The following is a 24,577-nucleotide window of genomic DNA, read 5'->3' as shown; positions in this document are numbered from 1 at the left end:
TCAGGGAGAAGGTACAGAAGCTTGAACACACATCAGCTGGTTTCAAAACAGTTTCTACCCTACTGTTGTTAAAATACTGAATGGAATGTCAAACTCTTAATCGCCTGTATCTGTGTTTTGGTGTTTGCTGCTGTTTACCTATTATTTACTGATCTGTGCTATTTAACTCTGATCTGCCTGTATTGCTCACAAGACAAAGCTTTTCAGTATGCCTTGGTACATGTGACAATAAATTCAATTCAATTCAATATACTCCATGTAATAAATTTAATCAAAATTTAAGCAGGAAACCAGGATCCGAACATTTCCTTAGAGGTATGTTGCCATGCAACAACCAAACAGCTTCCATGCAGTTGACCACAAGTGCTTGCTAGTTACATGTGGAGCTGCGCAAAAGTTTTAGAGGGCTCCAGCACTTCAACTAAATGATCGCAAGCTCTCCAAGAAACCTGCACCATTCCTTTAGAGCAACTACACCATTATGGCACAAAAAGTCCAAAGGCCATGTCACAAGATGTTTACACAAAAGATTCTGTGTACAAGGACCATAAAATACTAGAGCACAGGAGGCCATTTGGTCCAAAATTGTTCCTCTGAAGAACACTGCAGTTAGTTTTCTACACCAATTCTTTCCTCATATCCCTGCAGTTCTTTTCCTTATGAAGTATTTATACTCTTTTGAAAGCTACTTGAAGTCTGCCAGAATTTTACAACAAAGACGACCCTTTAGTCCATCATATATTATTTGCTGGTGATCAAGTACCTATCTACTCATTTTCCAGCACGTGGCCAGATGCCTTGTATGCTATTTCAAGTGTTACTACTTAATTTCTGGAACTCAATGCATGAAAGAGCTGGGAAACCTTACAACATTTGTTTTTCCTAAAATCCCCTCTAAGCCTCTGACTGGGGCTCTGTCATTTCTTTTCAATTCCTCTCTGGCCTTAGGAGGGATGCCAGAGGATGGAGGACAGCTAAAGTAGTACCATTATTCAAGAAGGGCGGTAGAGGTAAACCAGGAAACTACAGGTCAGTGGCAGGGAAACTATTAGAAAAGGTTCTAGAGGAACAAGTGTTATCTACATTCGGAGAGGCAAGGATTGATCAAAGATAGCCATCCTAGCTTTGTTAGGGTGAGATAACGTCTAACACATTTGATCGCAGTGAGATATTTGAGGTGGTGACTAAGTGCACAGATGAGCGTAGATAAACTAGTTTGGTAGGGGGATGGGAACCAGAGCTATGGATCAGAGGCTGGGGTAGCTGTGAAAAGCAGATACAGTGAGCAGAGAGTCTGGAAGGAAGGACAGACAGTTGATATCGCAAAGGTGCAGTCAGTGTTGTTTTTAACACATGATTTGGAGATGCCGGTGTTGGATTGGGGTGTACAAAGTTAAAAAAATCACACAATACCAGGTTATAGTCCAATAGGTTTAATTGGAAGCACACTAGCTTTCGGAGCGACGCTCCTTCATCAGGTGATAGTGGAGGGCTCGATCGTAACACAGAATTTATAGCAAAAATTTGCAAGTAGTGTTGGGAATAAGGGTGACGAACTTACAGCATGGGTACTTGAAGCTACGATGTTGTGCCCAATACACAGACTTGGATATCACGGGGACAAGAATGGTTGTTGCATGTTCTTGGGTTTAGATGTTTCAAAAGGAATAATGAGAAAGGTAAAAAGAGGTGGGGGAGTGACATTGCTAATCAATGATAGTATAACAGCTGCAGAAAGGGAGCTCATCGAGGAGGGTTGGTCTACTGAGTCATTATGGGTGGAAGTCAGAAACAGGAAAGGAGCAGTAACTTTCTTGGGAATTTTATATAGGTGCCCCAATATCAACAGAGACATGGATGAGCAGATTGGGAGGCAGATTTTCCCTAATATTGATTGTAACCTCCTTAACACAGTTTGCATGGAGCTGATTTTGTCCACTGTCCAGGAAGGATTCCTGACCCAATAGGCTAACTAGACAGGAGGCTATATTGGATTTGGTGCTTGGCAACGAACCAGGTCAGGTGCCAGATCTCTTGGTGGGAGAGCATTTCGGTGATAGTGGTCACAAATTCCTGATCTTTACTACAGTCATGGAGGGGGATAGGAGCAGACCTATGGGAAAGCATTTAATTGGGGGAGGGGGAATTACAATGCTATTAGGCAGGAACTGTGGTGCACAAACTGGGAGAGACATTCTCAGGGAAATGCTTGACAGAAATGTGGAGGTTGTTAAGGGAGGACTGACTGAGTGCTGGATAGATTTGCCTGAGGCAAGGAAGGGATAGTAGGGCAAAGGAACCTTGGAGGACAAGAAATGTGGAACATCTAGTCAAGAAGAAGGAGGAATCTTACTCAAGGTAGAGGAAATAAGGATTAGACAGGGCTCTAGACGGTTACAAGATAATAAGGAAGGAACTGAAGAATGGATGGAGGAGAGCTAGAAGGGCGCATGAAAAAGCCTTAGTGGGTAGGATTAAGGAAAACCCCAAGATGTCGTACATTTATGAGGAACAAGAGGATGGCCAGAGCAAGGGGAGGGCCAATCACGGATAGTGGACGGAACTTGTGCTTGGAGTCGGAGGAGGTAGGGGAAGTCCTTAACGAATACTTTGCTTCAGTATTCATTAGTGAGAGGGACCTTGTCATTCGAGAGGACAGCGTGAAATAGGCTGATACGCTTGAACAGCTTTAGAAGGTGGACATGCTGGAAATTTTGAAAAAGGAGAGTAGATAAGACCCTGGGCCATACGGAATATACGCAAAGTAAATACAGGAAACAAGGGAAGAGACTGTTTTATCTTTGGTGATGACCTTTGCTTCCACATTGTTCACTGGAATAGTACTAGATGATTGGAGGGTGGCAAATCTCATCTCCTTGTTAAAGAAAGGGAAATAAGGATAACCCTGGGAATTACAGACCCAATAGTCTTAGATCGGTAATGGACAAATTATTGGAGAGGATTCTGAGAGACAGGATTTATGATTATTTTGAAAAGCATAGCTTGATTAGAGAGAGTCAGCATGGCATTGAGAGGGGGAGGTCATGTCTCACAAGCCTTACTGAACTCTTTGAGGACGTGACAAAACACATCGACGAAAGTAGAGCAGTGGATATGGTGTACATAGATTTTAACAAGACATTTAATAAGGTTCCCAATGGTAGGCTCATTCAGAAAGTGAGGAGGAATGGGATACAAGGAAAATTGGCTGTCTGGATATAGAATTGGCTGGCCCATAGAAGACAGAGGGTGGTAGCAGATGTAAAGTATTCAATCTGGAGCTCCGTGACCAGTGGTAGTCCACAGAGATCTGTCCTGGGACCACTGCTCCCTGTGATTTTTATAAATGACTTGGGTGAGGAAGTGGAAAGGTGTGTTAGTAAGTTTATTGATGACACGAACGTTGGTGGAGTTGTAGACAGTGTGGAGGGCTGGTGCAGATCGCAACAGAACATTGACAGGATGCAGAGCTGCGCTGAGAAGTGGCAGCTGGAGTTCAACCTGGAAAAGTGTGAATGATTCATTTTGGAAGGTTGAATTTAAATGCAGAATACAGGGCTGAAGGCAGGATTCTTGGCAGAGGGTGGAGGAACAGAGGGATCTTGGGGTCCATGTTCACAGATTCCTCAAAGTTGCCACCCAGGTTGATAGGGTTGTTAAGGCGTATCAACCCTTGGCTCTCATTAGCAGGGGGATTGAGTTTCAGAGCCGCAAGGTTATACTGCAGCTCTATAGAATTCTGGTTAGATCACACTTGGAATATTGTGTTCTGTTCTGGTCACCTCATTATAGGAAAGATGTAGAAGCTTTAGAGAGGGTGCAGAGCCCAGGATGCTGCCTGGACAGAGGGCATGTCTTATGAAGAAACATTGAGGGAGCTAGCGCTTTTCTCATTGGAGTGAAGGAGGATGACAGGTGACGTAATAGAGGTGTAAAAGATGATGAGAGGCATAGAGTGGATAGCAAGAGACTTTTTCCCAGGTTGGAAATGTTGATCACAAGGGGGCATAATTGTAAGGTAATTGGAGGAAGGTTTAGGGGATATGTTAGAGGTTGGTTCTTTACACAGAGTGATGGGTGCTTGGAATGCACTGCCAGCGTTGGTAGTACAGTCAGATAAATTAGGGACATTTAAGCTACATGGAGGATAGTAAAATGTAGGGAATATAGGTTAGTTTGATCTTGGAGTGGGATAAAAATTCGGCACAACCTCAAGAGCCAAAGGGTCTGTACTGTTCTATGAGGTTATTGCGATTCATGTAGTCCACATGGACTTCAGTAAGGCTTTTGGTATGTTCTCGCATGATAGACTGGTCAAGAAGCTAAGAGCCCATGAGAGCCAGGGCAATTTTGTAAGTTGAATCCAAAATTGGTTTAGTGCAGGAGTCAGTAGATGATGGTTTAGAGTCAAAGGTTGTTTTGTCTGGAAGTCTTGTGTTCAGTGGCACACCACAGGATTCAAGTTGGATCCTTGTTTGTTTTTGTATCCAAGTCATTAACTTACTGATCATATGCTTACATTTGTAGTGTATCAACACAGATCACAAAAAAGGTTTTGATATGATTAATAGTGAGGAGGATAGCCTTAGACTACAGGACAATATGGATGGGCTAGTCAGATAGGGAGAATAGTAGCAAATTAAATTTAATCTTGGAAAATGTGAAGTGATGCATTTTGGGAGGACGAATGAGGCAAGGGAATACATGGTGAATGGCAGGACCTTGGGAAGTACAAAGATCCTTGAGGGCAACAGATCAGGTGGAGTCAGGTTAATCACTGTAGGATTCCGAGCTCTGATCTGCTCTTGCAGCCACAATATTTTCGGGAAGACCACATCTTTTTACTTACTCTATTTATTGGAGCTATTAACATTTCTAGGTGGGTATGGTCTCTTCTACTGAGCCATTCAGGGCGAACCTGCCCAATAATATTAGTTGGATGGCTCATCTATGGACCAATTGGAATTGGTGACAGAGAAGTCAGTTATAGCATTTGGATTGGCCTCTGATCAGGGAAAAGTCAGGAAAATTGAGTTAAGGGTCATCAGATCAGACACAATCTCATTTGAATGGCAGAGCATTCGAGGGCCAATTTCCACTTCTATGTTACAGTCTTATGATCAGGAGACCGGTTCTCTATGAAGCAAATGCAGCACCGAGAACCTCATTTCAAAAAGGAAAAGCATATCAATAAATCAAGCTCTTGGAAGATGTTCTCATCCACCTTTTCCTGTAAACTGTTTTTTTTTCCATACTCCTGAAGGAAGGAAAAAGAAAGCATTCCTGTGTATTCAATGGATCAATTCTCAACTCATAATCGAAAGAATGGACTTTAGTGCAGACAACCTTGTGTCGTCAAAGAAAGCGCCAGAAGACTGGAGGCTAATGTGGTGCAATAATTTAAGAAAGGTAGTAAGGAAAGCCAGGGAACTATAGACCGGTGAGTCTGACATCAATGGTGGGTAAGTTGTTGCAGGGGACTCTGAGGGACAGAATTAGGCTGTGTTTTTTGTCGTCATAGTCTTAACAGACCATAGGGGCTGCTCTTTCATTAGAGACAGAAAAACGACTGATGGCGATTTAACCGGAGGGCCAGCAGACCTCAGACGAGGGAAGGAGGTTGAGAAGGACAGTCCTTCATGGTTACCTCAAACTGGTGATGGGATCTGAGCCCACGCTGGCAGCATTATACTGGTCTGTAAACTAACAATCCAGCCAACTAAGCTAAACAGATTCCTGGACAGAATTTACATGCATTTGCAAAGGAGAGGACTGATTAGGGAATAGTCAACATAGCTTTGTGCGTGGGAAATCGATTGACCAGCTTAATGGAGATTTTTTGAAGTGACAAAGAAAATCGACAAAAGCAGAGCGATGGACATTGACTATACACACTTCAACAAGCTGTTCAACAAGATTCCACATGATCGACTGGTTAGCAAGGTTAGATCACGTGGAATCCAAGAAGAGTTAGTTATTTGGATACAAAATTGGCTTGAAGGTAAGAGTCAGAGTGGTGGTGGAAGTTGCTCCTTCGACCAGACGGTGTGCCACAAAGATTGATGCTGGGCAGTTTTTTGTCACTTATATGAATGATTTGGATGGGAAGATAGGAGTAATAGTTAGCAGTTTTGTAGATGACACCAAAATTGGTGGTATGGTGGACAATGAAGGAAGTTATCTAACAGTACAATGAACCCTGATCAGATGGGCTGAGGAGTGACAGGTGGAATTTAATTTAGATAAATGTGAGGTGCTACATTTTGGTAAGGTAAATCAGGGAAGGTCTTATATACTTAATGGTAAGGTTTTGGGGTATGTTGCTGAACAAAGACTTTGGGGTACAGGTTCATAGTTCCTTGAAGATGGAGTCGCAGGTAAACTGGGTAGTGAAGGTGGCATTTGCCTTTATTGGTCAGTGCATTGGTATAGGAGTTGGAAGGTCATGATGTAGCTATACAGGACACTGGTGAGGCACTTCTGAAATACTGCATTCAATTCTAGTCACCCTCCCATGGGAATGTTGCTGTTAAACTCAAAAGGGTGCAGAAAATATTTACAAAGACATTGCTAGGGTTGGAGAGTTTGAGCTATAGGGAGATGCTGAATAGACTGGGGTTATTTCCCCTGGAGCATTGGAGGCTGAGGGGTGACCTTATACAGGCTTATAAAATCATGAGGGGTGTGGATAGGGTATATAGCCAAAGTCTTTTCTCAAAAATCTTTTCTCCAGAGTAGCAGAGTTTAAAACTAGAGGGCAGAGGTTTCAGGTGAGAGAATCAAGATTTAAAAAGGGACCTAGGGGGCAAAGGATGGTGCATGTATGGAATGAGCTGCCGAGCAAGTGGTGAAGGCTGGTACAATTATAGCATTTAAAAGGCATCTGGATAGGTAAATGAATAGTAAGGGTTGAGAGAGATATGGCCAAATGCTAGTAAATAGGATGAGATCCACTTTGGATATCTGGTCAGCACAGACCAGTTGGACCAAAAGGTCTGTTTTTGTACTGCATGGCTCGATGACTCTATTACTGAAAAAGTGAACAAAGGAAACTGGAAAACATCAAACTAAAATCACTCAACTTGACTCCAGATTGACTCTATCAAACTATTATTTGTGTTAACTGATTTTCATCCTTAAAATCCATGTCTTTGGCACGTCTAGTTAATTAAGAGGAGTTAGAAACTCATAAGGTGTTAAGTTAATAATTCATGCCTCATTAGTGAAAGAGCTATCTTTTGGTTAAGTCTACAAAGGTAATGGTGTATATTCTTTTGTCACAAGTTTGTCAGTCAGGTCAATTGGGCAGTTCAACTACATCTTTTCACATTTTAAATGATTTTGGGAAGAGGACGTGATATCCAGTGCAATCCCCAGTGGGTCGTATCAGTTTATATGAGTAACCCATTTAAGTTTCCCATCAATGGGCCAATTTAAAATGGATGGATAGTGAAGGATTCAGTAATGGTGATGCCACTGAATATCATAGGGCGATAGATTTTCTTTGGTGAGAGTTGGGCATTTTTGCCATACAGTGCCATGCAACAATATTTGCCACTTGTCAACCCAAACCTGGCCATTGTCCAGGTCTTGCTGTATTTGGACATGGACTGCTTCAGTATCTGAATCGTCACAAATGGTGTTGAACATTGTGCGATCAAACATCTCTATTTCTGACCTTAAGATGGAGGAAAGGTCAGTCATGAATGAAGATGGTTTGGCTTAGGAAACCACCCGAAGGAACTCGTGCAGAGATATCCTGGAGGTGAGATGAATGGCCTCCAACAACCACAACTATTTTCCTTTGTGCCAGTTATGACTCCAACTAGCCGAAAGTTTGCCCCATGATTCCCATTATCTCCAGCTTTGCTAGGGCTTCTTGATGCGATATTTTATCAAATGCAGGTCTGATGCACACATCTCACCTCTGGAATTCAGCTCTTTTGTTCATGTTTGTACCAAGGCTATGATAAGGTCAGGAACTGAGCAGCCCAACAGAGTGTCAAACTGCAAGTTATTACTAAGCAAGTGCTGCCCGATAGTACTACTGATTACAAGTTCGTAATTTTACTGATAATCTAAGGTAGACGGATGTGGCAGTAATTGCCTGGATTTTATTTTTCCTGCTTTTTTGTGCATGGGCAATTTTCCACATTCGAGAGCAGATGCCAACATTTCAACAGCACTGGAACAGCTTGACAAACGGTAGGGCAAAGCTGGAGCACACATTCCGTATTATTGCTGAAATGTTGCCTTTGCAGTGTCCTGTGCCTTCAGCTGCTGCTTTACATGGAATATCTTGGAGTGGATCAAAGTGTCTGAAGACTGAAATCTGGATGCTATGGACCTCGAGAGGAGGCCAAGATGCATCATCCACTCAACACTTCTGGCTGATGACTGTTGCAAATGCTTCAGCCTTATTTTTTTGCATGGATGCACTGGGCTTGCCCATTCATAGAGCCTCCTCTTCCTCTTCCAGTGATAATTGTTCAATTGTCCACTATCATTCACAACTAGATGCAGCAAAGCATAGATCTGATTCATTGGTTGGGGAAATCACTTAGCTTTTTCTATCACTTACTGTTTACGCTGTTTGGCACGCAAGTAGCCCTGTGTTGTAGATTTACCAGGTTGACACCTCATTTTCACTTATTAAAAACAAAGTGAGAAATTCAGCATCTAGCAGCATCTCTAGGGAGAAAGACTGAGTTAACATTTTAGTCAGATCGGATTGCTCTTCAGAACTCTTCTTACATTAGACCTTGAAACTTTTAATGGTTCTGTTTCTACAGATGCTGCTATACCTGCAGAGTTGCTCCAGCACTTTCAACTTCAGATTTCCAACATCCACAGCATTTTAGTTTAATTTTTGTTTATCTGGCGTAGCTCTTGGAATTTCCTCCTACACCCTTCACTCACCCACAGTTGATCCCCCATCTTGATGATAATGGTAGAGTGGGGATATGCTTTACCATGAAGTTGCAGACTGCATGGGAGTACAAGTCAGCTGCTACTGACAGCACATGCAGCACCTCATATCTGCCTAGTCTTCAGTTGCTAGATCTGATTAAAGTCTTTCTCAATTAGCACTATAGTAAGTGACACAACCCGACAGACTGCATCCTCAATGTGAAGGTAGGACTTCACCTCCACAAGGGCTATGCAGTGATCATGCGGTGACAATCACTGTCAAATACATTTGTTTTGGGCAGATTGGAGAGAACGAAGTCAATTATATTTTTCCCTTCATGGTGATTCCCTCACCATCTGCCGCTGATTCAGTCTAACAGCTTTGTTCTTTATTTAGAACGTCACCAACTCTGTCAGCAGTGCTGCTACCGAGACACTATTGGTGATGAACATTGAAGCCCCCTAAGCACAGTACATGCTACAACCTTGCCACCCTCAGTGCTTCCTCCAAGTGGTGTTCAACATGAACGGGTTCCCATCAGTAGCTGAGGGGCGAAAGAAATCAGCAGGTTTCCTTGCTCACGTTTGATTTGATGTCATGTCAGTTCATGGAGTCTAGAGTTAATTTTTTGGGCTCCCAGGGAAGCTCCCCCCCTGATGGTATATCACTGTTTCACCAACTCTACTTGGTCTGTTCTGCTGGTGAGACTGGACAAATCCAGGGATGGTGACAGTGTGGTGTCTGGGACTGTGTATTCTGAATGTAGTCAAGCAACAACCTAACAGTCTGTGAGACAGCTCTCCCAATTTTTGCTTGTGCCCCCAGACCTTCAGGAGGGGGACTTTGTAGCATCAACAGGGATCAGTTATTTTCAGTGCCTCAGTCAAAGCCAGATGGTCAGTCTGATTTTTTTTGTGACTTTAGTATTTGATACAACTGGCTATTTCAGATGATTATTAAGAGAAAGCCACATTGTCATGGGTCTGGAGTTGCAGGTCAGCCATACCAGAAAAAAAAAGCTACCTTTTCCTTCTCTGAAAAAGATTAGTGAACCTGACATGGTTTTCCCACAACTGACGATGGTGGAGTGGTCAAGATTTTTACTGAATACAAATTCCACCCATCTACCATGGCGGGATGTGTACCTGCATCACAAGAGGGTCAATATCATTGAAATTATGAAATAGGGCGCTTGATCCCTGGAACCTCCTCCATTATTCAATATGATCAAGGCGGCATGGTGGCTCAGTGGTTAACACTGCTGCCCCACATCCCCAGGGACCTGGGTTTGATTCGAGCCTCGAGCGACTGTCTGTGTAGAGCCTGCGCAGGTTTCATCTGGGTGCTCCAGTTTCCTCCCACAGTCCAAAGATGTGCAGATTAGGTGAATATGCTGTGCTAAATTGTCCATAGTGTTCATGGATGTGTAGGTTAGGTGCATTAGTCAGGAGTAAATATAGGGTAGGGGGAATGGGTCTGGGTTAGTTACTCTGAAGGATTGGTAGGGCCGAAGTGCCAGTTTCCACACTGTAGGGATTCTGTAGTTCTATGATGGCTGATTATTGAACTCAATACCCTAATCCAACCCATCCCTAATCCCTTGTGCCACAAGAGCTATACCAACCTTCTTCTTGAAGACACACTATTTTGGTCTCAATCACTCAGTGATCATGAATTCCACAAGTTCACCACTCCGGGTCATGGAATTTCTCATCTTGGTCCTAAAAGGTGTACCCATCATCCTTAAACTCTGACCCCCTAGTTCTGGGCTAACCCTTCAATTGAGAACACCTTTCCTGCATCTAACGTGTCTCATCCTGGTAGAATTTTATACGTGTCTATGAGATCCCCTCTTATTCTTCTGAACTCCAGTGAATACAATCCTAACTGGCTCAATCTCTCCTCATATGCCAGTCCATGTCACCCTATGAGTGAATCTAGGAAACTTTTGCTGCACTCCATCTATACCTAAAATATCCTCTCAGATAAGGAGGCCAGAACTGTACACAATAGTCCAGGTGTGGCCTCACCTGCATGTGTACTTTCAGCAACTGTACATGAGGGCACCCAGATCCTGTTGACCATTCCCCTCTCTCCTTTTACAGCCAAGTAATAATCTGCCTTCCTACTTTTTGCTACCAAAATGGATAACCTCATTTTTATCCACATTATACTACATTTGTCATGCATTTGACCAATCACTCAGCTTGTCCAAATCACTGCACAACTGAAAATTAGGTCCAAAATCACCCCCTCTCTTGCAGGATTTTCTACATATTGGCTTAAAAAGACCTTCTGGATACATTAAGAAATCTATCTCCTCCAAGCCTTTCAGTGTAAGTAGATCTCAGATATACATTGTCCAACCCAGTTAATGTTGGGAAATTGAAATTCCCTTTTTTTCCCCACACGTATGAAATTTTTCCAGATATTTTCTTCTAGCTCTCCTTGACTGTTTAGGTTTTCGCTGTTCTCCCAGCGACGTACGTATTCCCTTTTTTGTAAAAATCTTCTACCCTTCATTTGCACCAAACTGGAGGTGGCCAAGTGTGGCAGCAGATGAAACAGAGCTAACATTTGAAGTTCTATGTGCCTTCTCTTCAGAGCTGTCTTCATTTGAGGTTTCTATATGTTATAACATTAGAACATGTTGTATAAAAATGTTTCAGTAAAATCACAAATTCCTTGCAATCCCAGGTTGGCCCTTTTGCCAATTGCCTTAAACTTGTCACTTCCAGTTATCAATCCTCCAGCTAATGGGAATGTTCTCTCCCAATTTACACAATCAAAATCCTTCATGTAATTTTGAACATCTATATCTCCTTAATCTTCTTTTTCGTCAGAATAAATCCAGTCTCTTTTGATTTTCCAAAATGTCTCTCTTTCATCCTTGTTACCAGGCTAATAAACCCATCTGTACACAGGCTCTAAAGGGCTTAGCATTAGAGTCATAGTGATGTACAGCATGGAAACAGACCCTTCGGTCCAACCCGTCCATGCCAACCAGATGTCTCAACCCAATCTAGTCCCACCTGCCAGCACCCGGCCCATATCCCTCCAAACCCTTCCTATTCATATATCCATCCAAATGCCTCTTAAATGCTGCAGTTGTAACAGCCTCCACCACTTCCTCTGGCAACTCATTCCATACATCTACCACCCTCTGTATGAAAAAGTTGCCCTGTAGGTCTCTTTTATATCTTTCCCCTCTCACCGTAAACCTATGCCCTCTAGTTCTGGACTCTCCAGCCCCAGGGAAAAGACTTTGCCTATTTAACCTATCCATGCCCCTCAATTTTGTAAACCTCTACAAGGTCACCCTGCAGCCTCTGACACTCCAGGGAAAACAGCCCCAGCCTGTTCAGCATCTCCCTATAGCTCAAACCCTCATCTTCTTGAAGTGTGGTGCTTAGGATCAGACAATTAGCTAAGGACAAACTATTGCTTGAATCTGTTACTTTTGTATGCTATGGTTTGAAACTTTACCAGCCTCCAGGTGGCAGGAACAAAGATGATGGCTTTGGAGGGAGGGAAGTATTATGGCTGCTAAAATAGGAGTGCCACACCAAGGAAGTTTCTCAGCTGCATGCCAAAGTGCAGATCTGCTGCCCCATTCCCACTGAGTCAGGCCCTGGTTTTTAGCCGGAGGCTCTATTCTCCAAGAGAGTCACAGTGAGAAATGGCAGACCTTGTAATCCCGATTAGTACTTCTCCCCCACTGCAGTACATGTCGTAAGTGGTACACAGCTGAGAATGAATGTCGGTAGTAGAGGGAATTAACATTTGTAGATATGCTGCTAATCAAATGGATTGTTGTGTCTTGGATAGTGTCAAGCTTGAGTGTTGTTGGACCTGCACACATCCAGGCAAGTGAGAAGCATTCCACTGTACTCGGGACTTGTGCCTTGTAGATGGGGGGACAATTTTGAGGTTGACAGGACATGAATTATGTGCTGCAGGATTCTTAGCCTCTGACTTTCTCCTATAGCCATAGTATTTATATGGCTAGTTCAGTTCAGTTTCTAGTCAGTGTTAACTACCAGGATGTTACTGTTGGGATTTCCGTGAATATATTGCCACTGAATGTCAAGGGACAAAGGTTAGACTACTCCTGATGGATGATAAATAATAGATTGGCACACATGTAGCATCCACTTGTCAGGCCTTGCTACGTTCAGCGTTTGAGGAGTTTGAGGAATGATGCTGAACATTGTATGTAATTATCTGTGAAGCTTCCCACTTCTGATCTTATGATGGAAGGTAACTGATGAAGCAGCTGAAATGATTGGGCTGATGACATTGCCTTGAAGAATTCCTTAGAGATATCATGGAAATGAGGTGACTGACAAAGACCTGACCATTTTCCTTTGTGCTATGATTCTAACCAGTGGAAAGCAGGGACCCCACCCCACCCCACTCCACTCCCTTCATGATACCAACCTGACCTAGATTTACTAGGAATTCTTGATTTATATTTTATCTTGTCATTCTTCCTTCCAAAATAAATCATATCACACATTTCCACATTAAATTGCATCTGCTATGTTTGTCAATTTCACCACTAAACATCTGAGATTTGTAACTATCTTCCTTGTTATTTAGGACGTATTCAGATTTTGTGTCATCTGTAAGATTTGAAATTATGCTTCACTTATACAGATCACCTCTGATCCACATAATGACCCTCAGGGCCTAGTTTGAAATAAATATTCATTGTTTTCTGTTCCTTAGTCACATTGGTATTCAAACTACTGTTCCCTCTTCATGGGCATTTTGACCCATCATCCAGCCTAGAAATGGAGTGGCTGCTGGATTATTTCAGAAGGCAGTTACAAGTTCACTACATTACTGTGGGTTTGGAGTAAACCAGACCACCTAAGGCTGGCTGATTTTGTTTTCCTCAGAAATGACATTATTGAGCTAATTGACTTTTTACAATAAATAATTATATTTTTAATGTCACCATTACTGAATCCAGTTTTAAATTACAGATTTATTAACTAAATTAACTGCTGCTCTGGTGGAATTTCATCCCCTGTCCCCAGAATACAAGCCAGAGCCTCTGGATTACTAGACCAATGGCATTAACACTACAGTACTATCTCCTCCTGGAATTATTTCAAAAGAAATGCAGGGATGTTATCTCCCTTGTCCTGGTCAATACTTACCTTCAATAAACATCCCAAAACAGACTGCCTGGTTATCACTGCATCACTGTCATACTGCCCCTATGTGGGGGTTTGCTCAGCACAAAATAACTGCAGTGCTCCCAACAGCAAAACAGTGACTTCAATAAATAACTGAACAGCTGTGAAGTACTTTGAGACATCCAGAGATTGTGAAAAATACAATCTTACTTCAACCTGACAGGCTTCAATTCTACTAAGTTAATTATGTTGCTCTTTACTTAAAAACCTACTAAAAGGTATACAACATACTGTATTGCCATTCTGCCTTAGCTCACACAATGAACTAATTTTGCATCAAACCTTCCCTGTTGCCTCCCTGTCCAACAATCAAACCAATTCAAATTTCTTGGAATTATTCCATATTGATCACAGTACCCAATGTGATCGTGCAAAAGCTTTCAACACTTGTAGAGTAATTCAAAAACTGTGGTGATTTTCAATGGTGCTTATCCTATTATACTGTATCCATACTTGGCTGTTTTAAATAGTCCTAACACCATTGATTTTAATCAGAACAACATTTTTGATAATAATGGATCTTATTTACATTAATCAGCACATATTGTCTTAATTTCACTATTAGCAGCTAATATGTTAACATGTCTTTGTGATTAGAAACATTATGGAGAACATTAAAAAAATTATCAACTTACTTCCTACAAGATTTGCAAGTGAAGAATCAAGATCACTCCCTAGACTTTTCACTGGCTGTGTTCCTGCTGGTGCTGGCATTCCTGAAAGTATTGCCTGATTCTGTGATGCCATTGTGGGCATAAGGAGATCACCTAAGCAATCAAAACTTTGACAGCCAAAAGAGAGGATTAATACACAGGAGTGGGGAACTCCGTAAACAATTTGTATGTTTTAGCTCTACTATTTACATACACATAATCCTATACATTTATCTGAGCCATGTTAAGGTTGCACAGCAAACCAATTACAGAATGAATAAAAACTTATCTTAAATGGGGCTGCATGGTGGCTGTAGTTAGCACTGCTGCCTCACAGCACCAGGGTCCCAGGTTCGGTTCGAGCCTTGGGCGACTGTCTGTGTGGAGTTTGCACATTCTCCCAGTGTCTGTGTGGGTTTCCTCCCACAGACCAAAGACGTGTAGGTCAGGTGAATTGGCCATGTTAAATTGCCCATTGTGTTGGGTGCACTCGTCAGAGGGAAATGGGTTTGGGTGGGTTGGTGTGGATTTGTTGGGCCAAGGACCTATTTCCACACTGCAGGGAATCTAATCTAAATTAAATCTCTTTTGGAAACACTGCATAAACAATATGCATAACATGAACAAATGGATACACTAAACCAAAGCATCACTGCTTCAGCTTTTGGACAGGGTCAAACCATAATACATACTCTGATCACTTTAAACTTGGGGTGGAGTACATTTGGTGATCATGGCAGTGTAAAAAGACAGTCTGGCATTGCTTTGAAATTGTATTAATTTGAATTTAGAAAAGTATGCCATATGTTAATCAGTTAAACGAAAATGTGCACAAAATAGTAAAAATGCTACAAGCTTACAATATATCATAGTAAAAATTTAACCAAGTCACAAGTAAGGAAAAAACTCACCAATAATGAAATCACATCAAATAAGGTGCCAACGTTGATGGCATGAAATAGAAGAGAAAATTTGATAGCACCATTAAGAACTGAAAGCTTTGGCTCAATATTGAACAGTTATAGTTGTTACATTTCAGGTTTACTTTTAATTCAGCAGAAGCAATAGGTCATGCAGAATTTGAGATTCAAGAAACAATGCAGCCTGGCAAATGTTACATAATATGCTTAAAGTAAAAAGGCTTTCACTGCACAGCTGCAATCATTACAAACAGAATTTGCAAGAATCCACTCAAGCATTCACACAGCTTTGCCACACAAATCAGCGAGGAGAAAGTGAGGACTGCAGATGCTGGAGATCAGAGCTGAAAATGTGTTGCTGGAAAAGCGCAGCAGGTCAGGCAGCATCCAAGGAACAGGAGAATCGACGTTTCGGGCATAAGCCCCTCTTCAAGGGCTTATGCCCGAAACATCGATTCTCCTGTTCCTTGGATGCTGCCTGACCTGCTGCGCTTTTCCAGAAACACATTTTCAGCACACAAATCAGCCACAATTTAGGGAGTCTCAATTCGTATTGACTGATTAAACTAATTTCATGTTTGAATACCAAAATAATGCTCATGAAAGGATGCATTGGAATAAGTCAAACATTCACTAGTGGTAAAAATTTGTCAAACAATTAAACTGAAAAGACTTAATAATTCATCTAATACTTTCAAAACTGAAGAAACAGAATGCATCACTAGCCATTGTTTCATCCTTCCTGACAAAGAACATGAATAATAATTTCAAGCAGAGAACTAAAATAAAAATACACATTCTAAATGACAATTAAATGCTCTTTTATTAAAAACTTGGAGTAAAATATTCCCTCTTGAATGTTCAGACTTTAACCACTGGTGATAAACTGCTAGCTGAACGAGAAATTGCTCTTCTTGACAACTTCGAAATCACCACAAGTAGCTGTTGAACAGATGTTCATTTTGAAGTGATTCTAAAATGGACAGCTCATACAATGACATTCTTTTGAATTCTAAAACTAGTAAGTTGATTTTTTATTTACTGAAATTACTGGTAAAAAGTGGTAAATTTTCAAGTATTGCTTTCTCTGACTTCTTCAAATTAAAAAGCGTTTTTTTTCCATACCTGATGAATCAAAGGTGTTACTTGTCGCTGTCATACCAAAAGCTGTTTCAAAGTCAGGCTGCAAAACATTATTCTGTACCGGAGGTATTGGTGTCGCTGTCGGTGTCATAAATGCATTTCCAAAACCTTAGAGAAAAAAGACAGCTTTAAAAAACAACTCTAATTATTTCCTTTTCATCACTGATCTTATTGGAGTGCTTCCGCTTCCTGTAGAAAGCATTCGTAGAATCAAAGTGTACAGAGGAGTCCTTTGGTCCATTCAATCTGCACTGACATAAAGATACCTTAAATATAAACAAGTCCTACTTTCCACCACTTGACCCATAGGCTCGAATGTAATGACATTTTAAATGCTCGTCCAAAAGGTACTGAAGTTTCCTGCCTCACCTGTGCTCTCAGCAGTGCATTCCAGATTTCTATGGGTAGAAAGAAATTCCTCACAATCCCTTTAAACTCCTGCCTTTTATAAAATTATGTTCCCTTGTCACTGCTGTGTTACACAGAAGCAATTTAAAAAGAATGTATATACCCTGTCTCAACCATTTCAGGAACTGGTTTAAACGAAATTAAGTTAGTCCCAATTAACTATCCAACCTACAGTAGCCCCACTCACCAGGTGAGAATCTTTTTACTCTCTTCAGCCCTAAAAGAAAGTTCACTATCTACTTTGAAATTAAACTCTCCTAAATGATTGTACAATATTTTTGTGAACAGGTGGAAATGTAATCCTAATTAGTTATATTTTACGGAGGCAAGACTAGGTTGCATTGGATTCTCATTTACACTGACAAAATACTAAATTATCCTGATACAAAATCTAATGTATGAATGGCATACCTTTATATACATTCAATGTCTTTTTATGTGGATTTTAAATGAGCTGCTGGCACATGATGGTTTGAGCTCTAAATGTGCGCTTAGGAAACAAGGCCAGTTTAACAGCAGTCAAGTTAATATGACACTATTACAACATGACGACCAACTGTTCTGGATTTTCCAAGAGAGTCTTCTAACACAATATTTTGTCCTATCTTCCTAATTACACCTTCCAGGGACACAATTTGCCTGGATTTTCTTCTCTTGTTGAAGCCATTGTCTGCAGGTACATCAGTCATGGAATATGGCTGATCTTTGATTTGGATGTCCCAGCACGTGCTTGGGGGATGAGGAGTAGTATGCAGATCAAAAGCAGCAGCAAGAGCTTTTTAGGTAAAATTTTTTAGGTAGTACTTCAGTCATCATTGATAAATGTTAAGAAGTCTAAGTAACACCAGCAATGTCAGGAGGACACAGCAAGGCCTTGACTCAGCAGCTATAAATGGAAGTGAAGAGACTCGGTGCAGATTTAAAGCAACATAGGGAGAAGAAAGAGGAAGAGTTGAAATCTTTTCTGGTTGCTAGTGAGTGGGAAGGATTATTTGAACCACGATGCTGACTGCCTTCACAAGTACAAATTCTGTTGCTTAATTGTCTTCATATCACTACATCAAGAGTCACCTCTGAAATGTATTGTCTGGTCTCACAGCCTTAAGAAAACTACACTGTTACAAACAAGCTTCAATCAAGAACAAGACACTTAAAATTATTCAGACAAATAAATGCACCGACACTCTCAAAGGTAAAGAACCATCTTTTGTGCATTCTGTCTTCTCCCCTCCCACAATTAACAAAAGCCAGTTACCAGCGAGCAAGTCCGACGAAGCAGATGAACTGGAAACAGCCTGAGTGGCAGGCTGAGACTCAGTAGCAGAGCTACCAAAAGCGTCTGGTATCATGATCCAAAGAAATGCAGCACAAAAAAAAAGAAAAGTACTAAACTTAGACTAAATGGCCTCTGCAAACATCAGAAAAACTTACAATGCATTTCATTGAGATGAGGAATCAAACTTTAACACATAGATTTGGCTCAAATGTAAGTTCAAGTTGCTGAACAATGCCTGTAATAGTTATTTCAACCTCCAACAGGAGTTACATTAAACAATATCATGCAAATTTGACATATTGTACAATTCAACAATTAGTTTAATCACAGAGTTATATTAGAATGAAAAATTCAGGTCTTTATTACTGCATAACTACATGCCTTAAATCAGCATGTTTAATCATTTTGTTACTTCAAGTAGATTTTGATGAACCAACAATTGCGTGGAAATAAAATATTTCTACAGTTTTACATTTTAAAAAAAATCTTAGTTATTTTGAACAGCATTAAATTCTTTCACTACTCTGCTACTTCAGTTTAAAACAGCTCATCTATAGCCATACTGAACAAATGTTTAACTTGGAAAGAAATCTGAAGAGGTATACCCACCACCAAAAAGATCAATTACAGCTGAAGATTCTGATTTAGCAGGAGAGGCACTGATTGTAGGTGGTGGTGCTACAAATGCATCAACTGTAGCAGGCAGCAATATAAAGAAAAATATGTAAATAATAAAGAATACAAAAAATTTCTCTCAATCAGAACAAAAATTATGACCAAGCTCAGGACCCAAAAGACAGAATGAATAACAAGATTATTTCAGAAAATTAGAAAGAAGGTACAACAGTTTTCAGTTCATGATGTCTCCACCTCAACTTCTCACCAGACTGACAACAGAAACAACTGACAATAAACATGGCTCCAAAGTATACTAAACTGGGGAAAAAAAAAAAAATCTGTTTCATAGCATATTCCTAAACTTAAATCTGGTAGTGTAGATGCACCTGAGAGATCTGGAAACCCAGTCCACAAGACCAGGCAATGCAAGTTTTTTACCAATTATAATTTCCATTCTCTGGTTTATTTTGATTGCATTTTGTGGGCCTTGAAGTGTGAAATGGGATACATGGAGGTGGGCAAACCCCAAATCAAAATACCCAGATTGGCTAATCTATGTACATTGACAAATTCATAGGAAAAGTGATTTAAATTCTGAGTTCCTCTTGAGGCTACATGCAGACAATTTATATCATTCTCTACTCCACTCCAGAATACAGATTTTTTTATTGGGAGGGAAACTTCAGAGATAATCTCGAGTGGGAAAAAGAAACAGCTGGAACACCCCCACCTGAACAACAGTTTTAATCTATAGAGTTTGAAGCACTAAAGCCGCAAAAAAAAAAATCCCCATTCCCATTCTCAGAGCCCCACAACTTTATTTGTTAAAGTGCCCATCAGCACCTGAAGAAAAGATAGTTGACATTTGGTTGATTTGACAATTCCAGCATTTTAATATTTCAGTATCAAAAGGCTTCATTTTCAGTTTTCTTTACACACTCCAATTTACCTCATTAGAAGCTACCTTATTTTTAACACACGCTCATTTTGACAAAAATGTTTAGTGGTCATTCATTGCCACTTCTCTTCCAGGAAGGTTCACCTTGAAGAAATTCTGCTCTTCTCTCAATTTGTCTCTTTTATATTGCCCATCTTTGATCCTTTCTATTTTCTTTACATTTTTGAACATGTATTTACCAACATTCACTGTTAGTCACATTTCTTTCCTCAGCGACTGCCTCTGCCTGGTATTTTACTTCTGTTCCAATCGAAATTTCACACTCATGTTTGCAATCTATCGATTACAGATGGCCAACTCTTCTTGAATCATAGCCCTTTGTACACTTAGAGATCCACACTTGGTGTTGCATGGTATCACATTGATTACACTGCAAAAATTACTTAACGTATCTCAGTGTCCGGCTTTGCAGATTTGACTATTATCTCAAGCAAATTTTTAATACAAAAACTGCTTTTCTGGTGTTAAGGATCCATCTTTTGTTTATTTACTTGTCAATAAACTTGTCCCTGCAGCTTTTCAATTATTTTCTTCATTCTATGACTCCTGCCTTCCATCCTACCACAGAGCACCCCTTGGGTTTTCCCTCATCTTCTTCCATTTTAGCACATTAAAAAGCCACAACATTTCTAACCTTTACTTGCTCAGATGAAAGGGCACGACTTGAAACATTTAACAGATTTTCTCTTCACAGATACTGTCAAGATCTGCTTTGTTTTTATTTTAACATCTGGGTGTATACGAATAGGCATAAAGACCTTTGATCAGGACTGGAAACTAGGAGTGAGATAAAATGCTTAAACCATTTTTGGTTTGCACAAATCTTTTAAGTTTGGAAGTAGAGAAATCACTGAAGAGCAGTCAGAAATGAGGAATGCCATTTGTAGTCATGGCTGAACACAATGATTTTTGAAAACTGGAAGCAAGATGATCTAAACATTTTCTATTTTTGATTGAAAGAAGTGGCATGAAACATTAGGAAAACACTAGGAAGATGCACCCAGAACACACACATCCATTCTTTCCCAAAATTACACAAACAAAAGCATATTCATTCAGACCAATATTACAAGCGTGGCAACCAGATGCAGCCTCAATTAAATGAAAATTACTGGCGAATTCCTCAATTCCACTAGAATCAGAATTTTACAATATAGGAGGTGGCTATTTGACCCATCATATCTGTACTGGCTCCTGAAAGAGCTATCCAGCTAGTCCCACTCTCCAGTTCTCTCTCTGTAGCCCTTTAACTACATCACTTCCAAATATATATGCAGCTCTCTTCTGAAAGCGTGGGCGGCACGGTGGCACAGTGGTTAGCACTGCTGCCTCACAGCGCCAGAGACCCGGGTTCAATTCCCGCCTCAGGCGACTGACTGTGTGGAGTTTGCACGTTCTCCCAGTGTCTGCGTGGGTTTCCTCCGGGTGCTCTGGTTTCCTCCCACATTCCAAAGATGTGCAGGTCAGGTGAATTGGCCATGCTAAATTGCCTGTGGTGTTAGGTAAGGGGTAAATGTAGGGGTATGGGTGGGTTGCGCTTCGGCGGGTCGGTGTGGACTTGTTGGGCCGAAGGGCCCGTTTCCACACTGTAATGTAATCTAAAAAGAATGTAATCTAAAAAAAGAAACCTCCTATGGAATCCAACTCTATCACTCCCAAAGGCATCACATTCCAAATCCTAACAACTCAAAGTTTCTCATTTCACTCCACTGTCTCTTGTTGACAATCTTGAAATTGTGACCCTAGTTACAGACAAACCAATTAGTAGAAACAGGATATCCTTCCTGTCAAAAGTGGTCAAATTCTTCCTTGAGATTTTTCTGGAATATCCCAATATGTTCCTTGTAGGTGAATCTTCCTGCCAAACTGTCATCGATTTTCTCTTAATTTTTTTTTAACATGCTATCACCTCCCAAATACCAGCTGATATTTCCCAAATACCCATGCTTGAACACTAGCAAATAGTGTTTCTTCCCTTGTCAGAGCACTAACAGGACCCTGAAAACCTAGTTACATTCCATATGACTGCTTTAAACTAATCCACCAATTCTTTTTGACCTCCATTTGCTTGTCCTGATGTGGTTATTTTCCATCACCTCACTGTTATCCAGTCCAGAAAGACTACGTTTGACAAGTTCGATTCTTCTTAACTAAACAATCATAGCCAGATAACCTAAAAGGTTTTTCTTCCCATGCTTGCACATATCTCTGGAGTTCCCCAAGGATCTGTCAGCCACCTGCTCTTCAAAGACATAACCCAAAAACGCAATCTTAAGTTTCACATGCATGCTGATGACACCAGCTCCATCTCTCTACCGCCTTTTGATAGATCTACTGTCTCAGATTTGCCATGCTACTTGTTATACATCCAATCCTCTAATTGAGCATTCAGAAGATTGAAGTCACTTTGTCATAAACTCTGTTTTCTCGTCACCTGTTCCATTATTTCCCAGTCATTATCTGGATGTGAACTAAGATTGTTCATAACTTTGGCCCAACGTTAGTTACAACAGCATATGCATTTCATCAAGATACCCTATTTGCACCAAAATGACACTACCTTTGTCTCCATTCATTTGCTGAAATCATCATGCATGTCTGGTCCCTTCTATACTTGACAATTCCAATTCTTTAACAACTAGCCTCCCCTCTTCCACCTTCCATTATCGTGAGCTTTGCTAATGCCTATCATGCATCAAGACTTTTTTAACCGTCACCTACATTAATTCAAAGTCTGTTCACCTCCTTCATTTTAAAATCCTCATCATAGTTTTCCAATCCTTCCACTCCCTTGCCCAGTTCATCTCCAACACCTTTATTCTGGCCTCTTGTGCATTCCCAAGTTTAACAGATGCATTACTAGCAGCCTTTTCTCCTTGCCTGGACTCTACAATTAATGGTAGGGCCTTGGGCAGTGTTGTAGAAATAAGGGACCTAGAGGTGCAGGTACATAATTCTCTAAAGCTTGCATCACATATAGACAGGGTGATTAAAAGGCATTTGGTACACTTGCCTTCATTGCGCAGTCTTTTAAAAAAAAAAGGAGTGCAAAGTCATGTTTGAGGGTGTACAGGACATTGGCGAGGCCGCTTCGGGAATACTGTGTCCAGTTCTGGTCACCCAGTTATAGGAAGGGTATTACTATTAAGCTGGATAGGGTTCAGAAGAGATTTATTGGGATGTTGCCGGATATGTAAGATTTGAGTTATAAGGAAAGGCTGCATAGGCTACAGCGCTTTTCCACTGGAGCATAGGAGGTTGAGAGGCGACTTTAAGTATATAAAATAATGAGTTGAAAGGTAGAGTTAATGGCAGCTGTCTTTTCCCTAGGATGGGGGATTTCAAGACGAGGAGGCACATTTTTAAGATGAGAGGAAAGAGATTTAAAATTGACATCAGTAGGATGTTTTTTTGCCCACATTTAACCTGAAACCATGAGACTTCATGAAGTCTGGAGTCAAACGTTGAGGAATTCTAGGGCAACTCCCTCCCGATTGTATTCCACCGTGCTGCCACCTTTGTTGGATCTGTCCTGCAGGTCAGACAGCCTATATCCAGGGATGGTGATGGTGGAGTTTGAGACATTGTAAGGTCTGATTCCGTGAGTGCTACTATGTTAAACTGTTGCTTGACTAGTCTAAGAGACAGTTCTAAAGTTGTAACTAGACCCCAGAAGTAAGGAGGACTTTGCAGGGTTGATTCGGTTATTTCTTCCACTATCTCTTCTGATGCCTAGATTGATGCCAGGTGCTGTGCTCGGTTTCATTTTTGTGTCGAGACTTCATAGCGATTGATACAATTGAGCATCGCGCTAGGTCATTTTGGAGGGCACTTCAGAGTCAGTTAATTATATTGCTGTGGGTTTGGTCTGGCCTTGATGTAACGCCAATGTGATGTGGATGGCAGATTTCCTTCCCTGAAGGATGTGTGCACTCCAGATGCGGTTCTTGGATACTCAGAACATTGAAAGAGTGTTTTTCTGTTCATCTGTTTTGGATTAGTAGTATAGGGATAATACCACTCAGCCACTGTCCCCCATACCATCCTTCATGTTGCCATTGTCTGTGAAAACCCATGTTTGGGACAGCTCATTGCTTGATGGGGGGTGAGCATGTCAGGACGATTCGGAAGTCAGGGAAAATGAAATCTTTTCTCGGTACTGACACATTACCTACATATTTCATTTAGTATTGGCTCATTAGTGAGCATGATGTTTTAACCTTTTTCAATTCTCACGCCACAAGTCTTTGCACATCTGGTGTCTCTTAATCATCTCTTTTGTTTATATGGTCACTGACAAGATTTCATTTCATGCCAACATGTACAGACTTGCTTCAGTTTGAACCCATTAATTTCTGTGACAGAAGGCAACTTTTTTTTTGATTTTAAAAATTGATTAGTCTACCTTTATTTCATTCAGGTATGGGTTATGCTTCCAGAATTGAAAAAAGGTCCACAGCTAAAATATTAAACCCCTTTTCTC

The 24,577-nt window shown here is 40.9% G+C and overlaps 1 protein-coding gene across 24 annotated transcripts in view; it reads right to left on the bottom strand.

Moving 5' to 3' along the window:
• snap91a (synaptosome associated protein 91a) overlaps positions 1-24,577 on the bottom strand; it is a 222,718-nt gene that overhangs the window by 27,161 nt on the left and 170,980 nt on the right. For 14 of the 24 annotated variants that reach the window (XM_043685664.1, XM_043685669.1, XM_043685700.1 and 11 more), the window contains 4 exons: positions 19,128-19,211; positions 18,498-18,581; positions 16,817-16,942; positions 14,754-14,885 (listed from right to left, as the gene is read on the bottom strand). In XM_043685664.1, the coding sequence (XP_043541599.1) occupies positions 14,754-14,885; positions 16,817-16,942; positions 18,498-18,581; positions 19,128-19,211 (426 nt within the window). The remainder of the gene's footprint in view (positions 1-14,753; positions 14,886-16,816; positions 16,943-18,497; positions 18,582-19,127; positions 19,212-24,577) is intronic. The other 10 variants (XM_043685740.1, XM_043685772.1, XM_043685748.1 and 7 more) reach the window with 2 other exon arrangements.

This window comes from Chiloscyllium plagiosum, chromosome 3 (assembly GCF_004010195.1).
Source record: "Chiloscyllium plagiosum isolate BGI_BamShark_2017 chromosome 3, ASM401019v2, whole genome shotgun sequence".
Classification (NCBI taxonomy): Eukaryota; Metazoa; Chordata; class Chondrichthyes; order Orectolobiformes; family Hemiscylliidae; genus Chiloscyllium; species Chiloscyllium plagiosum.
The sequence above is the reverse complement of the archived record's forward strand: the minus strand, read 5'-3'. Positions and strand labels throughout refer to the sequence as shown.